The following is a 20,476-nucleotide window of genomic DNA, read 5'->3' as shown; positions in this document are numbered from 1 at the left end:
TGTTGTAGCTCATCCGCCTCAAGGTTGTGCGTGTTGTGGCTTCACAAATGCTTTGCTGCATACCTCGGTTGTAACGAGTGGTTATTTCAGTCAAAGTTGCTCTTCTATCAGCTTGAATCAGTCGGCCCATTCTCCTCTGACCTCTAGCATCAACAAGGCATTTTCTCCCACAGGACTGCCGCATACTGGATGTTTTTCCCTTTTCACACCATTCTTTGTAAACCCTAGAAATGGTTGTGCGTGGAAATCCCAGTAACTGAGCAGATTGTGAAATACTCAGACCGGCCCGTCTGGCACCAACAACCATGCCACGCTCAAAATTGCTTAAATCACCTTTCTTTCCCATTCTGACATTCAGTTTGGAGTTCAGGAGATTGTCTTGACCAGGACCACACCCCTAAATGCATTGAAGCAACTGCCATGTGATTGGTTGATTAGATAATTGAATTAATGAGAAATTTAACAGGTGTTCCTAATAATCCTTTAGGTGAGTGTATACAGAACATGTTAAGATATGGTGCTAAATAGCACCTTAGTCAAAGAACTGGTGATGAACCGCTGAAGAACCACCAAAGCACCAAAATTGGTGCTATATAGCACTTAAAAAGGTTCCCCTATGATTACGAGCCAAGAACCATTTTTGGTGCCATATAGAACCTTTTTTTTTTTTTTTGAGTAATCATGGGATCATTTTCATTTTTGGGTAAACTAATGTTAACAGATGAAACCCTATTGTGAAGTGTTAAGATTTCAATTAAGATCCAAATTCACTGCTCTTCATCTTCTAGAAGTCATAGTTCACACCAAAGGATCAGAAACAGCGCATGGCTTCCCCAAAGTCCTATCCTTGACAGACGGCGTCAGTTCAACTCCAGGCCAAATCAGCTGTTTGGCTCTTCATTTAGCCTTAATGAACGGAAAATAAAGGTAAGGAATTAAGGGCCAGATTTACTAAACAGGGTAAATTAGTGTGTGACCGCAATCCCATAAAAGCACTGATTGGAGTGGAAAGTTCTGCGGGTGATTTACTGACAATGCACACATTAAAGAACACAGACGCAACCGGATCATTTGCATAATGACCAACACAATCTATCAAGAGCGTAGAGTCACGAACAAGCAGAGCAGCTGATGATCAGGTGATCAATACAGGCACAAAAGTCCCAATGAAATCAATGTTTGAATGTTTGAATATGTTAGCCTTACTGTTATCTACACTGGAAAAAATGCTTTTCTTACTTAGTATTTTTGTCTTGTTTTCTGTCCAAATATCTAAAAAATCTTACATTAAGAAGCATTTACTAGACCAGCAAAAGTTTTTGTCTTGTTTTGGGGGAAAATAACTCAAAATTAAGGGAGTTTTTGCTTAAAATAAGCAAAATAATCTGCCAATGGGGTAAACAAAATAATCTTAATTCAAACAGAAAACAAGATAATTTTGCTTACCCCATTGGCAGATTATTTATCTTATTTTAAGCAACAACTCCCTTAATTTTGAATTATTTTCCCCCAAAACAAGACAAAAACTTTTGCTTGTCTAGTAAATGCTTCTTAATGTAAGATTTTTTAGATATTTGGACTGAAAACAAGACAAAAATACTAAGTAAGAAAAGCATTTTTTCCAGTGTATAAGCTAGTGTGCTCCAAAACAATGACAAAATTCGCATTTCGAAGATATAAGCGCTCATTGACGAGCGCAAACCTTAGTAAATCACCTTGCATGATTCGTTTAAATACTCTCCTCCCATAAATATTCCATCAGAAAGGGAAACTCCTACAAATGCATATGCAATAAGGTCAGCCACAAAAATAACTCTCCAATCATTTTCATTGCTAAGTCTTCACTGCGTATCCGACAGTGGTTTTTAATGCCAAAATAGAGTTTGCACTGGAGCAAGCTGTTAGTAAATCTGCCCTAATGTCCCCTTATTGTATTTCTCTTGCCTTATAAAATGTACCATTCAGGATTTTGACTATTTCTTGTGTGGTCGTCCTCAGGATATGGGCCCAGAGTTCATCCGAATGCTGGAGGAGCCTCTGGTCATTTTAGAGCTGCCTAATTCGATTGTGGTCAGTTTGATATCCTAAGAGCGAGAGTATTGGCTCTACACCAAGCAGTCTGATACACAGTACTGGCATTGGCAGCCTGGGTAAGAAGGATCAATTATGTGTGTGGATTTCCCCTCTCTCTCTCTCTCTCTCTCTCTCTCTCTCTCTCTCTCTCTCTCTCTCTCTCTCTCTCTCTCTCTCTCTCTCTCTCTCTCTCTCTCTCTCTCTCTCTCTCTCTCTCTCTCTCTCTCTCTCTGAACAGTCAAACAAATGGCGGTCAAGTTCAAACCACAGGGACTTGACAGTTATGATGCCAAATGGACAGAACATTCTGCTCAAGTGTGACGTCAAGTCCAGAGGAGGAGACATCTTTGATATGATCATCGCTCATGCAAACCTTGTGGAACATTTTTATTTTGGCCTTGCCTACAGTGATGGTAATTCACCCCATGTATGTTTCGGCCTGTTAGAGTGTCAATTTAGTATCATTGATATACTATTATATTTTTGAATTCATTTTTATGTTTTTCATTTTCATTTTAGTTAAACATTTAGTAATTTTGTTGTGTTTTTAAATATGTCTATATAGTTTTAATAATATTTATATCAAGTTAAATTTATGTTTTTTTAGATTTTATTTTATTTCAGTTAAAAGCTTATTTCAAGTAATGATTTTTTCAAATAAAATAATGATATAATTTAAATAAAAATTTTTTTAATAATAATTATATATTTTTTTTAATTAAATATTTAAAATTGTATTAAATATACACTATTTTAAATATTTAATAACAAATATTTAATATATATATATATATATATATATATATATATATATATATATATATATATATATATATATATATATATATATATATATGTATATATATATATGTATATATATATATATATATATATATATATATATATATATATATATATATATATATATATATATATATATATATATATATATATATATATATATATATATATATGTATATATATATATGTATATATATATATATATATATATATATATATATATATATATATATATATATATATATATATATATATATATAGAGAGAGAGAGAGAGAGAGAGAGAGAGAGAGAGGAAAATATATATATTTTTTTAATACAATTTTGTTTTTTAAAATTTAATTAAAAATATATATATTTAACATTTTCTAAGTCTGATATTGATGAATATATATATATATATATATATATATATATATATATATATATATATATATATATATATATATATATATATATATATATATATATATATATATAATATTAAATATTTAAAATGTTACATATTTAATACAATTTTAAATATTTAATAAAAAAATATATATAATTATTTGAAAAAAGATTATTTATTTAAATTATATCATTATTTTATTTAAAAAAAATCATTACTTGCAATAAGATTTTAACTGAAATAAAATATAATCTAAAAAAAACAACACTTCTCATTTTCATTTAATTTAATTTAATTTGATATAAATATTAATAAAAACGATATAGACATATTTAAAACATTTAAAAACAAACGTTGTTTTTCTCTTTTTCAGATAATGAATTTTTCTTTCTTGACAACGACGCAAAACTGTCCAAAGTTGCCCCTGGCGCCTGGAAAAAAGTGCCCACTGCCACATTTGTGCTTCATTTCCACATCAAATTTTTTGTGACAGACGTCTCTCTTCTTCTGTAAGTCTCTTTCTTTCCCTCATTTAGTAGTTTTACCTGTTCCTGTTGTCTAAGGCAGGCGTTTTCAAACTGGGCTCCGGGGACCCCTAGGGGTCCTCCAGAAGGTTCTAAGGGGTCCCCAGAAAAGACAAAGCAAAAATGAATAGTCTACCAAAAATTTTAACTCTTTCATTTCTAAATGTTTATTTCCTTTCTTGCCGTATACAAACTTTCCAGAATTGTATATGTTTTGCTTTGTATGTTTCTGGTGAGTTTTTCTCACTCTAGTCCCCTTTATATTGCTCACTGGGGTTTCTTAACGCAGTGTGTAAGCTGCTTACATACATTCATTCTGAAAGTTGCTTATACTACAAAAAAAGGTTCTTATTCAGGTTTATACATCCAACATTAATTATAGCCAATTTAAGTTTGGAAACAATATGTTGTATTTATAATGTCACACTTACTATTTATCTAACAGGTTTTTTTTTTTCATACATAAAAATTATAGATGGATTTTAGGAAGGGGGTCCCTCATAAAAGGTCCATCATATTTGGGGGTCATCAAGTTTGAAAACCCCTGGTCTAAGGGGCCGTTTACACGACACTTCCGCAACTAAAAACGTAAAACGTTTTATGCGTTTTGGCCATTAATTTACACATCAACAGCGTTTTGGGGGCTTGAAAATGCAAACATTTGAAAACGCGAAGGAAAAAAAATTTCTTCTTTAAGTGCATCGTTGTTGTGTAAGCGTATCCTAACTTTGCCCTTCATCGATGCAGACACAAGCTGACCCGTCATCAGTACTATCTCCAGCTGAGACGGGACATTCTGGACGACCGGCTGCCCTGTAATGAGGAGACCTGCTTGTTTCTTGGTGCCTTGGCTCTTCAAGCCGAGTTTGGGGACAGTAGGCCTGAGGTACTGCACATCAGTGTTGATTCAGTATCTCTGAGATATATTATCATTTATAATTTATTTGAACTAAAATTAAAACATTATATATACATGGGCGTCGGAACCATGGTATGTGGGTGGGACAAGACCACCCCACTTTTTAAAACCAATGATATTGGACCCACTCACTTTCACTGTGTATAATTCTGTTCACCTACCACTAACCAATAAACACTTCATTATTAAACACACGTTAGACGCTTTATTTCCACTTTTCAAATGTGTTCTTAATTTTTATTGAAAATAAAAGCCTTTCCGATCTGATATGTGATGGGAAAATGGAGTAGAGTGAGTTCGGCAAAAGGCAGGCCGATTTGCGTCAAAACTTTCTGCGATGCGTCTTACAATATTGCCACTGTAAATGATTTGGTAACTTTTGTAATTTTGTTTGTCCCAACCAGGCGTTTAGGAAACGATGTGGACTATTTGTACTTAATGGAAATTGCATCTACTTCAGTAACACCCACATTTGTTTTGCTTCCGACACCCATGTATATATAAAATATATAAATTGAATATGAATATATAAATAAAAAAAATTGAATTTGAAAAAGAGATTTAGAAAACATTATTTATACTTTCCCTGGGTGAGGTGACAACTTATTAATATTTTGAATTCGTTTTTGTTTTTATATTTTTCATTGTCTTTTCAAGTTTAGTTAAACTTTTTGCCATTTTTGTTGTGTGGTTTTGTCATTTTTTGTATTTATTTTTATTTTAGTTTGAGCTATTATAGTACATCAAGTTAAAGTAAATTAGAAATGAACTGAAATAAAAATTATTTTATTTTATTTCAGTGAATGTTCATTTTATTTAAAGCAACACAAATGTTTTTTATGGTTTTATTTTTAGCTTGAACTATTATAATGCTATAAAGTCTAATATTCTGAAAATGATAAAATAACTATTTTATTAAAATAAATATTTATAATATTTATATTTATAACAAATATATTATTATAAATAATGTAATATTATATATATTTTAAGATATTTTTCAGTTGTTATTTTGATGAATATTTAGTTTAGTTATTTGGGTACTTTAAGCTAAACTAAATAAAAATGAGAGATGTTGCCTTGTCATCATCACATGACAGCATTTGTGTTTATAGTCGGGGAGCCAAAGTCTCAAAAGCTCAATAAAATGGGTTGAACCTGACATGGTCTGCCATACTTTTTATTTGTGTTTTTTCTGTTAACTTTGACCCTAAGAACCAATAATTGGAGGGTCTGCTCTGCCGGAAATATCGCGAAAAAAAATTGTGGCCATTTTCATGTATGCACCCTTTATTTTTATCAGAAAAATGTGAAAAATGACTTTTTTCCTCAAATCCTCAGTGGGTTGGGTAGGCTGTCAATAAATGCATTCCAGATACACAGAACACATGTGCTGACAACATCCACTGAAAAAATAACTCTTAAAACACATTTCTACATGATTTTGCATCAATTTAATGCAAGAAATAGGCGTTTTCTCACTTTTTTTCTAATATTTCAATCTTTACTTTATTGGCAATCAACTATTCCCCAAGTTATGACATCAGTCAATATGCCATTCTTTTCACCAAATAGTATACTCATTCCACAGAAAAATTTATAAAAATCCAATCAAAATCAATGGATCTGTGATGATTTCACTACTAGTTGGCGATCAACAAGCTCAGAACCTCAATAGAATTTTACGCTACTCTCAAAATTATGAAAAACATGCTGGATATTTAGCATCATGGCACACTTATGATCTTAGTAATTTGAATGAGTTTGGAACAGCCAACAAACGGTAACCAACGGTAACCAACGGACTTCGAAGCTGCTCATCATTGTCTGTGGTATGTGACAGGTCTGCCCCAGCATTTTGGGAAAAGAACGGTAGGCCTAATATGGATATTGTAATGGTAATTAACTGAAAGGACCACGCCAGTCTTCAAACAAGTATATTTCTGTTGATTCCTCATCCCAAACGTATCCCTGTAGCAGCAGCAGAATTCATTCTCTACTAGTTTACTTAGCTAGCTTTAGCCGTTTTAGCTAATTTTGGTGGTTTCTTTAAACGGCCATAAGGAATGGGGTATTTTTTTTAAAAGTACATCTACGACTGCTCCCTGCCGGTCAGCCGCTTCAGGGGGTCGGGAACGAGGCTCGGTTGACACCCGAGGCCAACCTCGAGAGGCTGGTTCCCTTAGCAGATTATCTCGGTGCATGGTTATGCCTTCCGAATATATCTTATTACCCTCTCCTCAAGTTCAACTGGTTGGTCTGGACTGCAGTGGTCCCAGAGCAGGTTCGGGTAAGGGAACAGGAAGTTCACTCTTAGTTGGTAAAGGAGGCCATAGAAAGTGTTCCTCCGCCAGACAAGGAGTACGGGTTCTACAGCCGGTACTTCATAGTTCCCAAGAAAGATGGGGGGGGGTTGCATCCAATTTTAGATCTGAGGTACTTGAATCGTTCTCTGAGGAGATTCAGATTTGAGATGCTCACAATTCCAACCATCGTAAGTCAGATCCAGTTTGAGGACTGGTTTGTCACGATACTTCCATGTATCCATCCTTCAGGAAGTTCCTGAGGTTTGTTTTCGGGGGGTGAAGCATACCATTATCAGGTTCTTTAGTTTGGCCTGGCTTTTCCCCCTTGCATGTTCACCAAGTGCATGGATGCAGCTCTGGCTCCAACTGAGTCTCAGAGGCATCCGTGTACTGAACTACATCGACCACTGGCTCATATCGGCCCAGTCGCGAGTAGTGGCAGTTCGGCATTGAGATGTCGTCCTTGGCCTTCTTGGCACATAAATTGCCTTAAAATGCTGGCGGTCTACAAAGCTCTGAGGAGCTTTTTCCCGGACCTCCGCGGCCACCATGTCTCATATCTAATTCATCAAGGGGCTCTGAGGTCGCAGTGGTCAGCCCTCTATGCAGACTGGCACACCAGATCCTCCTGTGGTCCCAAGGGAGACTGTTGAGCGATATATGTCCCCGGGGACCAAAATCAGGGAACAGACGTCCTGTCAAGGCAGGGGCTGAGGCCTGGGGAGTAGCGACTTTACCCAGAGGTGGTGAAAGCCATGTGCGAGAGGTTCGGCCCAGTGGAAGTGGATCTGTTCGCGTCTCGAGAGACATCCCACTGCCCTCTGTGGTTTTCTCTCAAGTGCAGACGTGGCTGCTGCGTCTATGCATTTCCCCCGTTCACTCTGCTCCCGGGAGTCTTGGAGCGGGTCTGCCAAGAAGTGATCAGCCTACTTTTAATAGCAACCTGCTGGTCGACCCAGGTATGGTTCTCGAACATCGTAGCACTGCTAGCAGGCCTCCCGTCTCAGGCAGGGGGCACAATATTTCACCCCCGGCCAGAGCTGTGGAACCTTTGGGTCTGGCCCCTGAGGGGGCCTGGTACCTAGAGGCGGGCCTATCGGCATGTGTAGTTGAGACCTTACTCAGCTCCAGGGCTCCTTCCACGAGGAGATAGTACAGCATGAAGTGGAATGTGTTTTCCACTTGGTGTAGAGAGCGTTAGGTGGACCCAGTCAATTGCCCAGTGGCTTCAGTGCTGGAGTTCGTCCAAGATGGTTTCTCCGCCGGTCTTACCCCATCCACACTTAAGGTGTACGTGGCTTCCATTGCAGCTTTCCACTCGTCTGTAGGTGATGGGCCTCGGGGTAAGCACCATTTGGTTGTATGTTTCCTCCATGGAGCTCGGAGGATGAGGACTGCGACTTAGTCCAGAGTCCCAACTTGGGATCTAGCAGTGGTTCTGGAAGGGTTGTCTGCGGCTCCCTTCGAACCGAGTCAGATGAGGCAAAGAACCTGACCTTTAACCCTCTCGAGTCGGCAATCACGCCGGGGTGATTGGCTTGCTTTTTTTCTTATCAGTGCCAAAGAGACTCAAATAACTGTCGTTTTTTATCATTCAGGCAAGTGTCATACATCATTATAATCTGTTAAATTCTATTTTTTTTACTACAGTCACAATAAAAACAAATGGTTGTGCTTTTTGCAAAATAAAGAAATCAAACATGATGCGCAATCTGCAGCCTCTCTGTCAAAGACGTTCATTCAGATAGTCTTCAGAAAATGACCTCTATCTTATTGAATACTTGTCTGACAAACATGAGCCATAAGTCTAAAGAAACGCTGAAATGTCAGGTTTTAAACACTGTAAACCAAATCAAAAACAAATATTCTGTGTTTATGTAATCCGTTTGAAAGCAGATCGATGTTAGTTATTCCTGAGCGGCTCATTATAGACTAATGCGACCACGGCCACGAAGCATGCGCTCTATTGAGATTCAAATACTGAGGCGACGCCCACACACACATCAGCTCAAACACATTGTGCACGAGGGCGCACTGAAGAAGATATCTTCTTCATGCATGATATATATCTGCATGATATATATCATGCATGATATATATATACCTGACATATATATGATATATATATGTCAGGTATCACCATGTGACATTGACATAAACAGCTTCCAGAAATCGCTCTAACAATGTTAGACTAACATGCAGATAGACAAGTTTGAAGATAATAAACACACAATTGCAACAATATATGGCTTATCTGTGTTATTTATACCATGTTGGGTGTTTTCATAATAGATTATATATATAATGCAATGCAACTCGAGCTTTAATAATTATGCAGAATATTGTAAAATATATTTTCTGTCTGATTTTTTGATCCAAAGCCAAATGAGATCACATAAGGTTATTTAAAACAATTGGTGTAATAAATCATAAATTATAGTTTAATAAATCATAAATTCTTGTGGCAGAGAATATAGATCCTTTGTTCTGTTGCTCTCTGTCACATAGGCCTACCTGCAGCTCATTCATTATGCAGCTCATTAATGCGCGTCCTTTGTTATCTCAGGTGCTATCTCATCATTATTCATTAGATACCACGCCTCCTCGCATATTGGCTTTGTGAAGAGAAACTGTCTTACAAATTTTAAATCAGTGTATTGTTTTATGTGAATGAGTAGGCTCAATGATTCTCACATCAGTATAAAGAAAAAACTCTATGCAAATACAGACAGGAGTCAAAAGTCTTGGGAACAGATACCTATTGTGTGTTTTGAGGCCTTAATTTTAAAACAAATTTTTTTGTTTTTTCAAAATCTGTGCATAAACATTTTTCTCTCAAAAATACAAGCATGTACATACATGTTGCTCACATATTATAGTAGCCCAGTTTGTGCTGAATACAGTGTAATTACACGTTTGCCATTAATGTGTTTATAAGCAACTGAAAAAATACAAATGTCAGAGCATGTCAAAACTTCTAAAGGGCCCCAAAACAGCTCAGACTCCTAGGGGTTAAGGTGGCCTTTCTTCTTGCTATCACTTACTGAGGAGGGTGGGGGACCGGGGTCGGTTACGCCAACTTGCCTGGAGTTTGCCCCTGGCGGAGTTAAGGCCATCTTACTTCCAAGGCCGGGCTATGTGCCCAAGGTGCCATCGAGTGTGGCACGGTCAGTGGTTCTTTAGGCCTTCCATCCTCCACCTCACGTGACGGCGGAAGAAAGGAGACTTCACCTGCTCTGCCTGGTCAGAGCAAAGTTCTGGAAAAAAGAGTTTATCTGGAGAAGTCTTCACAGTGGAGGAAGTCAGACCAGTTGTTGGTGTGCTTTGGCTCATCCAAGAAAGGGCTCCCTGCGCCAAAACAGACAATCAGTAAGTGGATTGTCCAGGCTATAGCCACGACTTATCAGGTGCGTAATTTGCCTTCACTGATAGCCGTGAGGGCTCATTCCAGAGACATGGCATCCTCTGTGGCCCTCCTTTCTGGAATCTCGCTTCAGGAGGATCAGCCGGGTGGGCCACCCCGCACACCTTCATTAGATTCTACAATCTGCAACTCCCTGCGACGCCTGGCGCTAGGGTGCTCGCGTCCTAAGTGTGCCTGGGTTCCAGCTTCACACTAGGGTGGGCGTGATTCTCGTGTGGCCTAGTGGGTATTCGTTCCCCAAAGTGTCGTTAGATGCAGTGCGAGTTCCCTCGAAAGGGAAAGTCTCGGGTTACAACTGTAACCCTTGTTCCCTGAGAAGGGAATGAGACGCATGGAGCGTCTGCTTGATCGCTATGCTTAGGAGCAACCCCAAAGTGTCGTTAGATGCAGTGTCTCGTTCCCTTTTCAGGGAACAAGGGTTACAGTCGTAACCCGAGATGATTTCTTTCACCTGAATCCACAATATTTCCCATTTGCAGATTTGGTTCTGATCTTATTTTAGGATTAAACAAGAGAGGAGAAGCGTGGAGGAGAGGAGGAGAAGAGAGAGGAGTGAACAGGAGAGAACAGGAGAAGAGTGATGTGAATTGGAGAAGAATGAAGGATGAAGCCTGAGTTCTCAACCAAACAGCTGAAGAGAAACCTGCTCAGTCCCAACTATACTGCTTGCATAATATGTCAGAAAACAGACAGTGACGCTGGTCCTCTTCAGAAACTGACAAATCAAGGCTACCCTTCCCTCCTATATGCTGTAACCAACAGAAAGGATGATGTCTCATACAGACTTGACAATGGGCTGAAACCTCAATGTGACTTTCTGAGGAGGAATACTTTGTGGCACACACAATGTTGTGCGAGGTACACAGATCGTAAAACTGTTGACCAGACGAGGAAAAAAGTTGAAAAGCCAGAAGTCAAGCTCTTTCATCCAGCTCATTTCAATTATTCCATGGTGACAATGCGGGCAGATCAGTAGAGCACGCACGACCAGGGGGAATAGATCCCTCATTTTGATCGCCACTTATGACAGACAGAATGTTTGGGAAAAAGCAAACAAACTTGAAGAGGAAGAGATACTACACAAGATTTGTGGTCCTGATGGAAACAAGTGTACTGATATAATTGCTGAGGTCTTCTGGTAACACAAGGAATGCATGACCAACTACCTGACAAAGCGTCTTCGTTCACAGGAAAGGGCTAGTACTGCCACCACTCCATATGATGCTGCACTGAACCAACTCATATCTAGGATAGATGAGCCCTTTTTCAAAGAGCCATATTCTTAGTTACAGCTTTGAGGGATGAATTCTGTAAATACTTGGAAAGCCATGGAGTTCAGAATGTTACCTCATACAGATGTCAGTCCTTGATTGCCCGCCTTAGAAGGCACAATGAAGTAGGTGGCAATTGTAAAATAATGGAACAGAAAGTATGTTCTAGCCTGAATGTTCCAGCAGAAATTAATGTTGGCTGCATGCTCTCAAATTTGAAGGAACTTTAAGGGTTACTTCAGGGATTTAGCATTAAGCTTTGTATCAGTAGAAACCCGGTAGTATATTCAAATTATGGTACTTTCCCCCTCATATCCCCCTGAGACGAGAGAATTATGGATTTTATTTCTGGAAAAAATCCTCAGATGATGCAAATATCTGAGTTGACACCAGATGACATCATAGTCTCTTCCTACAACACTGCAAAGAGAATATGGAAGGACCTTCAAAACCAATGTAAGCAGATCCTGAAGGAAGCAAGAGAAGCCAGAACAGCTCAAGCCAGTGGAAGTCAGCAGATGCCTGGAAGTATGACTGAAGACCCGTCACTGCAGCTAGAGATATCATACCTAGAGACGCATCCCGAAGAGTGAGCTCTAACCTGTATAACCACCTGGCATGGATGATAACAGATGCAACTCCACAGTTAGGTGAGGACGACCGGGTGAAAGTCAGTCTTAAGCAGCAAGAACAAGTTCTCAACCTTGCCCAGGATGTCTGCCAAGCAGTTGCCAAGATCACAACACTCTTCCATTGGGAGAACAGGGTTATGTTGAAATTAAAAAAGATGCCTAGACCATGATGTTTAATAATGTGGACATTAACAACCATGTTAAATATCCAGTATGTCTATCGGAATTTTGAGAGTAGCCTAAAATGCTATTGAGGTTCTGAGCTTGTTGATCGCCAACCAGTAGTGAAATCATCACAGATCCATTGATTTTGGTTGGATTTTTATAAATTTTTCTGTGGAATGAGTATACTATTTGGTGAAAAGAATGGCATATTGACAGATGTCATAACTTGGGGGAATAGTTGATTGCCAATGAAGTAAAGATGAAAATACTGGGAAAAAAAGTGAGAAAACGCCTATTTTTTGCATTAAATTGATGCAAAATCATGTAGAAATGTATTTTAAAAGTTATTTTTTCAGTGGATGTTGTCAGCACATGTGTTCTGTGTATCTGGAATACATTTATTAACAGCCTACCCAACCCACTGAGGATTTGAGGAAAAAAATCATTTTTCACATTTTTCTGATAAAAATAAAGGGTGCATACTCTAAAATGGCCACAATTTTTTTTCGCGATATTTCCGGCAGAGCAGACCCTCCAATTATTGGTTCTTAGGGTCAACGTTAACAGAAAAAACACAAATAAAAAGTATGGCAGACCATGTCAGGTTCAACCCATTTTTGAGACTTTGGCTCCCCGACTATTATTCTCAGTGTTGCTGTGTTATACTGTATATCTGTTCAGTGATGTCACACCTATAAATGGTGCCAAAGAATATACAAATCTATTAATTATGTCTTCAGAAAGAATTGAGAAAGTATGATGCTAGATGATTATGTAATACACTAATTTATATAACATGTATGAGTTTATACCACTGATCTTGATATATATATATCAGTGGTTTATTCTTGTTTTAGAAAGACTCAAAGCAAAAGCCTTGTGTTGTGTGTCTTCTGAAGGTCTATGGGAAGAACTACTGTCAGCCTGAGCATTACGTTTCCAAGAGGGTTTTGCAGAAAATGGCAATGCCTTGCCTGAGAGACGAGTTGCTACGGTTACACGCCAACAATGCAAACATGACTGCAGAGGAGGCGGAGCTCGAGTTTCTCAAGGTTATATTCACTTCTGTTCTTATCGGCTGCCCGTATGCTTTATTACATTATGATTCCTTATTAAAGTACAAACTTTACATTTATATGAAGTATGCGGGGTAGACTGGGGCTAATTCTCACACATTTATATGTCTATTGAACATTGAACCATAATTGAACCTCATTATTGGCAAAGGGGTGACAACTTGTCACATAAAATGGGGTAAGTTGTCACACATGCCATTTAAATGCTTTTCAACAAAATGAAAACATTAAAGGGTTAGTTCACCCAAAAATGAAAATTCTGTCATTAATTACTTACCCTCATGTCGTTCGACACCCGTAAGACCTCCGTTCATCTTCAGAACACAAATGAAGATATTTTAGTTGAAATCTGATGGCTCTGAAAGGCCTCCATTGGCACAATGCACTTTACACTCTCAAGACCCTTAAAAGCTACTAAAGACATCGTTATAAAGTCCATCTCACTACAGTGCTTCTACAATAACTTTATGATTCGGCGAGAATAGTTTTGGTGCGCAAAAAACCCTAAATAACGACTTATATAGCGATGACGATTTCAAAACAAGGCATCATGAAGCTTCGAAGCGTTATGAATCATTTTTGGGTGAACTAACCCTTTAAAACAATTATGAATTATGAACAATGGAAAAGGTAACAGAAATATCAAAAAATATTTTATTTTATTCATTTTTATTTATTTTATTTTATTTTTAGTAATTTTGGTCATTCATTTTTATTTCAGTTCATCGATTTAAACTAAATTAAAATTAGAAATGTTGACAACTAGTTGAAATAAAATAAGTTTAAGGTTTTTTTTAGACTTTATTTCCATTAATTTTTATTTTACTTTAGGTATTTTGTTTCAAGTAACAACAATATTTTATTTTTTTCTGATTTTAGTTTAAAAAAAAAAAAAAAACATATTTTATTCAATTAAATAATCTTTTTTGAATAATTTAAAACATATAATTATATATATATATATATATATATATATATATATATATATATATATATATATATATATATATATATATATATATATATATATATATATATATATATATATATATATATATATATATATATATATATATATATATATATATATTTATATATATATATATATAAATGTAACCCTATATATATATATATATAATTATATATATTTCTAATTCTGATTTCTGATATTAATTAATAATTAGATCATTGTGTCCACTTGGTTTGTTATATTTTTTCGTTTTCTCTTTTTCAGATAATGAATTTTTATTTTTTTCACAATGACACAAAAATATCCAAAGTTGTAAAAAAGTGCAAAAGTGCACACATTTGTGTAATTAAACTTTTGACTCAAAACCTTAAAGTTATATATATACTGTTTATATATATATATATATATATATATATATATATATATATATATATATATATATATATATATATATATATATATATATATATATATATATATATATATATATATATATATATATATTATGATAAAAAGCCCCGGACTCCCTTATATATATAAGTAATTTAAGAGACACTTAAAAATATAAAAACATCATTGCTTTAGTTTAGATAACAAAATATTAAACCAAATGCATGCATTTGAAATAAAGATACAGTACATTTTGCAAAAACATTTGCTAGGTATTTTATAAATATTATAATTTAATTGATATTATATAAAACAACAGATATTCATTTTAAGACAAAAGTATTAGGAAAATAGTGACTTTCTGGTTGTCACTCAAGGCTCTGAGAAATGAAGTTAGATCTGAGATAGTTCTTTGTTTGATCATGCAGTGAACATTTTGTAGATATCATTTTTGGGGCCGCATTAATTTTAAAAGTGAGTGAAGATAAAGAATGAGAAGGATGGGGAATGTGACAGCTGCATTTCTTCATCCTCCTGCCATCTTGGATTTATTCAAACCCATAATGACTCTACGGGCTACTGGCCAAATATTTTCACAGACACCATTAGGTCTGAACAGCTTTTCTGGATGGGATGATTGGTAGTGGGTGTCCTACATTACATAATCTGTCCAATTGACTTGGCAGCACTGCCTCGTCTCCCCCACAGAGTGCTCAGCAGCTTCCGGAGTACGGCGTGCTGTTTCACCGCGTGGCCCGCGAGAGGAAGCCTGTCTTTGGAGAGCTGGTCCTGGGAGTGTGTGCCAAAGGCATCATTGTGTATGAAGTTATTAATAACTCCCGTACCGCAAGCCTTAGATTCCACTGGAGAGAGACCAGCAGTATCACCTCAGCTGTGAGTCCGCACTAACACCTTTCATTACAATACAAAAGAAAAAGTTCAAATAGCCACCTTTCCAAGTTGAAGCACATTGTAAGCAAGCTATTCATACTTTTCCTTGAATATATAAACAGTTTGATTACATCATACTTTTTTTTAAACGTTATTTTAAATGCAAGTCTTCGCAAGGTTTAAAGTCATACATTTATACACTCTATTGCCAAAAGTTTTGGGACGCCTGCCTTTACATAAACATGAACTTTAAAGACATCCCATTCTTAAAGGGTTAGTTCACCCAAAAATGAAAATTCTGTCATTAATTACTCACCCTCAGGTCGTTCGACACCTGTAAGACCTCCGTTCATCTTCGGAACACAAATGAAGATATTTTATTTGAAAGCTGATGCTGAGAAAGGCTTCAGATAGGCCTCCATTGGCATTCAGTACATTTACACTCACAAGACCCATAAAAGGCACTAAAAACGTCGTTACAAAGTCCATCTCACCACAGTGACTCTACAATAATTTTACGATGTGACGACAATAGTTTTTGTGCGCAAAAAAAATCGAAATAACGACTTTATTCAACCTCTTCTTGTCTTCCGTGTGCCTCCACGACGCATGCGCGAGAATATGACGTAGCGCCAGCGTTCGGGAATCCATGAAATGCCACTTTAGTCCGATTTTGAGCACTACGCCGAGACCTAAAGCACGATCAATGTAGAATTCAACAGCTTAGATACGCGCGTCTTCCTCTGCTTGTAAACAAATCGCTTCTGGGTCATGTGTCCGAACGCCGGATCTGCGTCACATATTCTCGCGCATGCGTCGTGGAGGCACACACGGAAGACAAGAACAAGCTGGATAAAGGCGTTATTTTGATTTTTTTTTTGCGCACAAAAACTATTGTCGTCGCTTCGTAAAATTATTGTAGAGTCACTGTGGTGAGATGGACTTTGTAAAGACGTTTTAAGTGCCTTTTATGGGTCTTGGGAGTGTAAATGTACTGAATGCCAATGGAGGCCTATCTGAAGCCTTTCTCAGCATCAGCTTTCAACAAAAATATCTTCATTTGTGTTCCGAATATGAACGGAGGTCTTACGGGTGTCGAACGACATGAGGGTGAGTAATTAATGACAGAATTTTCATTTTTGGGTGAACTAACCCTTTAATCCGTAGGGTTTAATATGGAGTTGGCCCACCCTTTACAGCTCTAACAGCTTCAGCTCTTCTGGGAAGGCTTTCCTCAAGGTTTAGGAGTGTGTTTATGGACCATTCTTCTAGAAGCGCATTTGTGAGGTCAGGCACTGATGTTGGACGAGAAGGCCTGGCTCTCAGTCTCCGCTCTAATTCATCCCAAAGGTGTTCAATCGGGTTGAGGTCAGGACAGTCAAGTTCGTCCACACCAAACTCACTCATCCATGTCTTTGTGCACTGGTCAGTCATGTTGGGACAGGAAGGGGCCGTCCCCAAACTTTTCCCACAAAGTTGGGAGCATTAAATTGTCCAAAATGTCTCAAGTAGTGCTCGCTGCAGAGCATCTGGAGCTCAAGGGTGGAGCTTAACCTGTTTAATGGGTGGAGAGATAGGGTTAGGGTGTGGTTAGAGGATGCAGCTCCACCTATCATGCCCACAGTGAGCATTAAGAGTTCCTTTCACTGGAACTAAGGGTCCAAGCCCAACCCCTGAAAAACAACCCCCACACCATAATCCCCCCTCCACCAAACTGTACACTTGGCACAATGCAGTCAGGCAAGTTCTCCTGGCAACCGCCAAACCCAGACTCGTCCATGTGATTGCCAGACAGAGAAGCGTGATTGGTCACTCCAGAGAACACGTCTCCACTGCTCTAGAGTCCAGTGGCGGCGCGCTTTACCCCATTGCATCCCACACTTTGCATTGCACTTGGTGATGTAAGGCTTGGATGAGCTGCTCGGCCATGGAAATCCATTCAATGAAGCTCTACACACTGTTCTTGAGCTCATCTGAAGGCCACATGAAGTTTGGAGGTCTCTATTGACTCTGCAGAAATTTGGCAACTTCTGCTCACTGTGACCCTCAGCATGCGCTGACCCCGCTCTGATTTTACATTGCTGTTGTTCCCAATTGCTTCCATTTTGTTATAATACCACTAACAAGATTTTAAACTAACCATGATTATACCATATATACCACTTTTTTCCCCCCGAGTTCTTTGAATAAACAGTTCAAAAGAAAAGTGTTTATTTGAAATAGAAATCTCTTTAAATGTCTTTATTGTCACTTTAATCAATGTAATCATTTAATCTTCATTTTTAAAAAAAGGTTAATAATAAGTTGTGTGAATTAAACTGTATTAAAAATCTAATAAATAGAGGACTGTATAATTGAATCTGATGACGTCTGTCCACATAATAATTCCTCCTCCTCTGTTCTCATCAACACAGCGACGCAAGTTTATCATTGAGAGCAGCACCAGTAAAAAGAAGCAGATCTTTCTGACCGAAAAATCCAAAGTTGCCAAATACCTCTGCGACCTCTGCTCCGCACAGCACAAGTTTCACAAGGAGATGAGCTCTCGCCAGCTCACACACAGCCTCGCTTCAGGTTAGTCCACGTCCGCTGTTAAATCTTTATGGCTTTATGTCAGTGGTTCACAATAAGCAGGAGTGTGAATGTCTCTGTAGAGGAGAGTATCGTGCAGTATGCAGCCATGTGCCGAGCTCAGAACAGCGAGGTCGCGCTCAACGACGGACGCCTTGATGCCACCGCCAACGACTCCATGAGCAAACTCTGTGAGGACATCGCTATCCGCCTCGAATCAAAGATCAAACAACAGAGAGACTTATTAGACACCGTCGGGTGAGAACAAACTCATGTATCCCATGTGCTACAACCATCAACCTGTCTTTGTTTTAACCCTCTGGTGCTCTTCGTTTAGGGGTTGCATTGGTTGTCTTCCAGGTCAGAAGTGACCGGACACCTAAAAAATAAACTTCCTCCACCCCAGTAAAACCAATGCAATTTATTTTTCTTCAATAATATTTTTTTATTTTTAAATTTGTATTTTGAGATGATTTGATGGTATTTTTTTATATTTATGCAATAATTATTGTCTATTTTTGCCATTGAAAATTATACAACATTTTATTTTAATTATTGCAGTATTTCAGGTTAAAATAGAGACTAGGCCTTCAAAATAAAAATTTTTGAAGGCAGATTAGCGCCCTCTTTTGGAATTATTTATGAAGTCATGCAACCATGGGTGTAATCACTAGAAGTATCTATGGAGAGGCTTGAGAATTCCCTAGTTCTCTTTTGAACACATTTAATGATTTTTTTTGATGGATTTGAATATATATTTAAAAAATCTCAAAGACTATTTATTATAAAGTTTTAGATTTTTTGTTTTCTGTGAATTTGTGTTTTTGCAGATTTCCCATTAATTTCCTATGGTGGTCATTTTTGACCGAAGAGCATAAATGGGAGTATTTTTTTACGACCACGACCAATGTTTTTGTGCGTTTACATATCTAATGCTAGAAAAGACACCAAGTTTCATATCATTCTGATGAAGCAGTGATTTTAAAAAATTCCAAATGTGGTTCATAGGTTCAGTTTTTCATAGGTGTGTGTGTGTGTGTGTGTGTGTGTGTGTGTGTGTGTGTGTGTGTGTGTGTGTGTGTGTGTGTGTGTGTGTGTGTGTGTGTGTGTGTGTGTGTGTGTGTGTGTGTGTGTGTGTGTGTGTGTGTGTGTGTGTGTGTGTGTGTGTGTGTGTGTGTATAAGTGTGCGTGTGAGTGTGCGTGTGTGTGTGTGTGTGTGTGTGTGTGTGTGTGTGTGTGTGTGTGTGTGTGTGTGTGTGTGTGTGTGTGTGTGTGTGTGTGTGTGTGTGTGTGTGTGTGTGTGTGTATAAGTGTGCGTGTGAGTGGATGTGTCAATATCACACTCTTGATGTTTTAGAGTGTCACCCCTTTACTGCTGTGTACTTTTTTCAGCATTGTGGCCGATTTGTAGATTGTACACACACAAATTCTGTGAATTTTTGTGTTTTTGCAGATTTCCCATTCATTTCCTATGGTTGGTAATTTATGACCGAAGACAATGAATGCTACTTTTTTTTTTACGACCAATTAGCATGCTCGAATCATGACCCCAATTTTTTTGTGTGTTTACATACCTAATGCAAGAAAAGTCACCAAGTTTCATATCATTCCGATGAAGCTGTGATTTTTAACATTTCAAAACAGAAAATTGTCCGGTCATAAATGACCCGAAGAGCACCAGAGGGTTAAAGAGGCCATAGTATGCCCTTGATTTTGTTTTTGGGCTCCAGGTATTTTCTACATATTCTCCATCGTTGCAGCTCCTCTTTTCCCAGTCTGTCACTAACGCTCTGTTTAGTTCCTGTCTCTATGAAGCCCCTCCTTCTGAAACAATGTGCTCTGATTGGTCGGCTAGAGCAGTGTGTTGTGATTGGTCAAGCGATTCCAGCGTGTTTGGGAAAAGTCCCGCCCCTTACCATAACCGGCAGTTTCAACACACTACTAACTAACTCAAACAGGCCCCGCTCCTTTATTCTGCGTATGAATTATTATAATCAGAAATATTGTGACGTGTTCATTCCCGGAAGAAAACTCAAGACTACAATGAGAGGCATTTCAGGAGTTCAGAAACACT

General features: G+C 37.7%; 1 protein-coding gene and 1 long non-coding RNA gene across 3 annotated transcripts in view; both read left to right on the top strand.

The window, feature by feature from the left end:
- LOC307117027 overlaps positions 1 to 20,476 on the top strand; it is a 527,365-nt gene that overhangs the window by 322,481 nt on the left and 184,408 nt on the right. The window lies entirely within an intron of this gene.
- frmpd2 (FERM and PDZ domain containing 2) overlaps positions 1 to 20,476 on the top strand; it is a 57,867-nt gene that overhangs the window by 15,512 nt on the left and 21,879 nt on the right. For both annotated transcript variants that reach the window (XM_079845729.1, XM_079845728.1), the window contains exons 8-16: positions 789 to 927; positions 1,999 to 2,070; positions 2,312 to 2,486; positions 3,637 to 3,772; positions 4,535 to 4,673; positions 13,404 to 13,556; positions 15,649 to 15,834; positions 18,246 to 18,405; positions 18,486 to 18,660. In XM_079845729.1, coding sequence (XP_079701855.1) covers positions 789 to 927; positions 1,999 to 2,070; positions 2,312 to 2,486; positions 3,637 to 3,772; positions 4,535 to 4,673; positions 13,404 to 13,556; positions 15,649 to 15,834; positions 18,246 to 18,405; positions 18,486 to 18,660 — 1,335 coding nt within the window. The remainder of the gene's footprint in view (positions 1 to 788; positions 928 to 1,998; positions 2,071 to 2,311; positions 2,487 to 3,636; positions 3,773 to 4,534; positions 4,674 to 13,403; positions 13,557 to 15,648; positions 15,835 to 18,245; positions 18,406 to 18,485; positions 18,661 to 20,476) is intronic.

This window comes from Gobio gobio (genome assembly GCF_949357685.1).
Source record: "Gobio gobio genome assembly, chromosome: 20".
NCBI classification, from domain to species: Eukaryota; Metazoa; Chordata; class Actinopteri; order Cypriniformes; family Gobionidae; genus Gobio; species Gobio gobio.
This window is presented reverse-complemented; position numbering and strand designations above follow the sequence as displayed.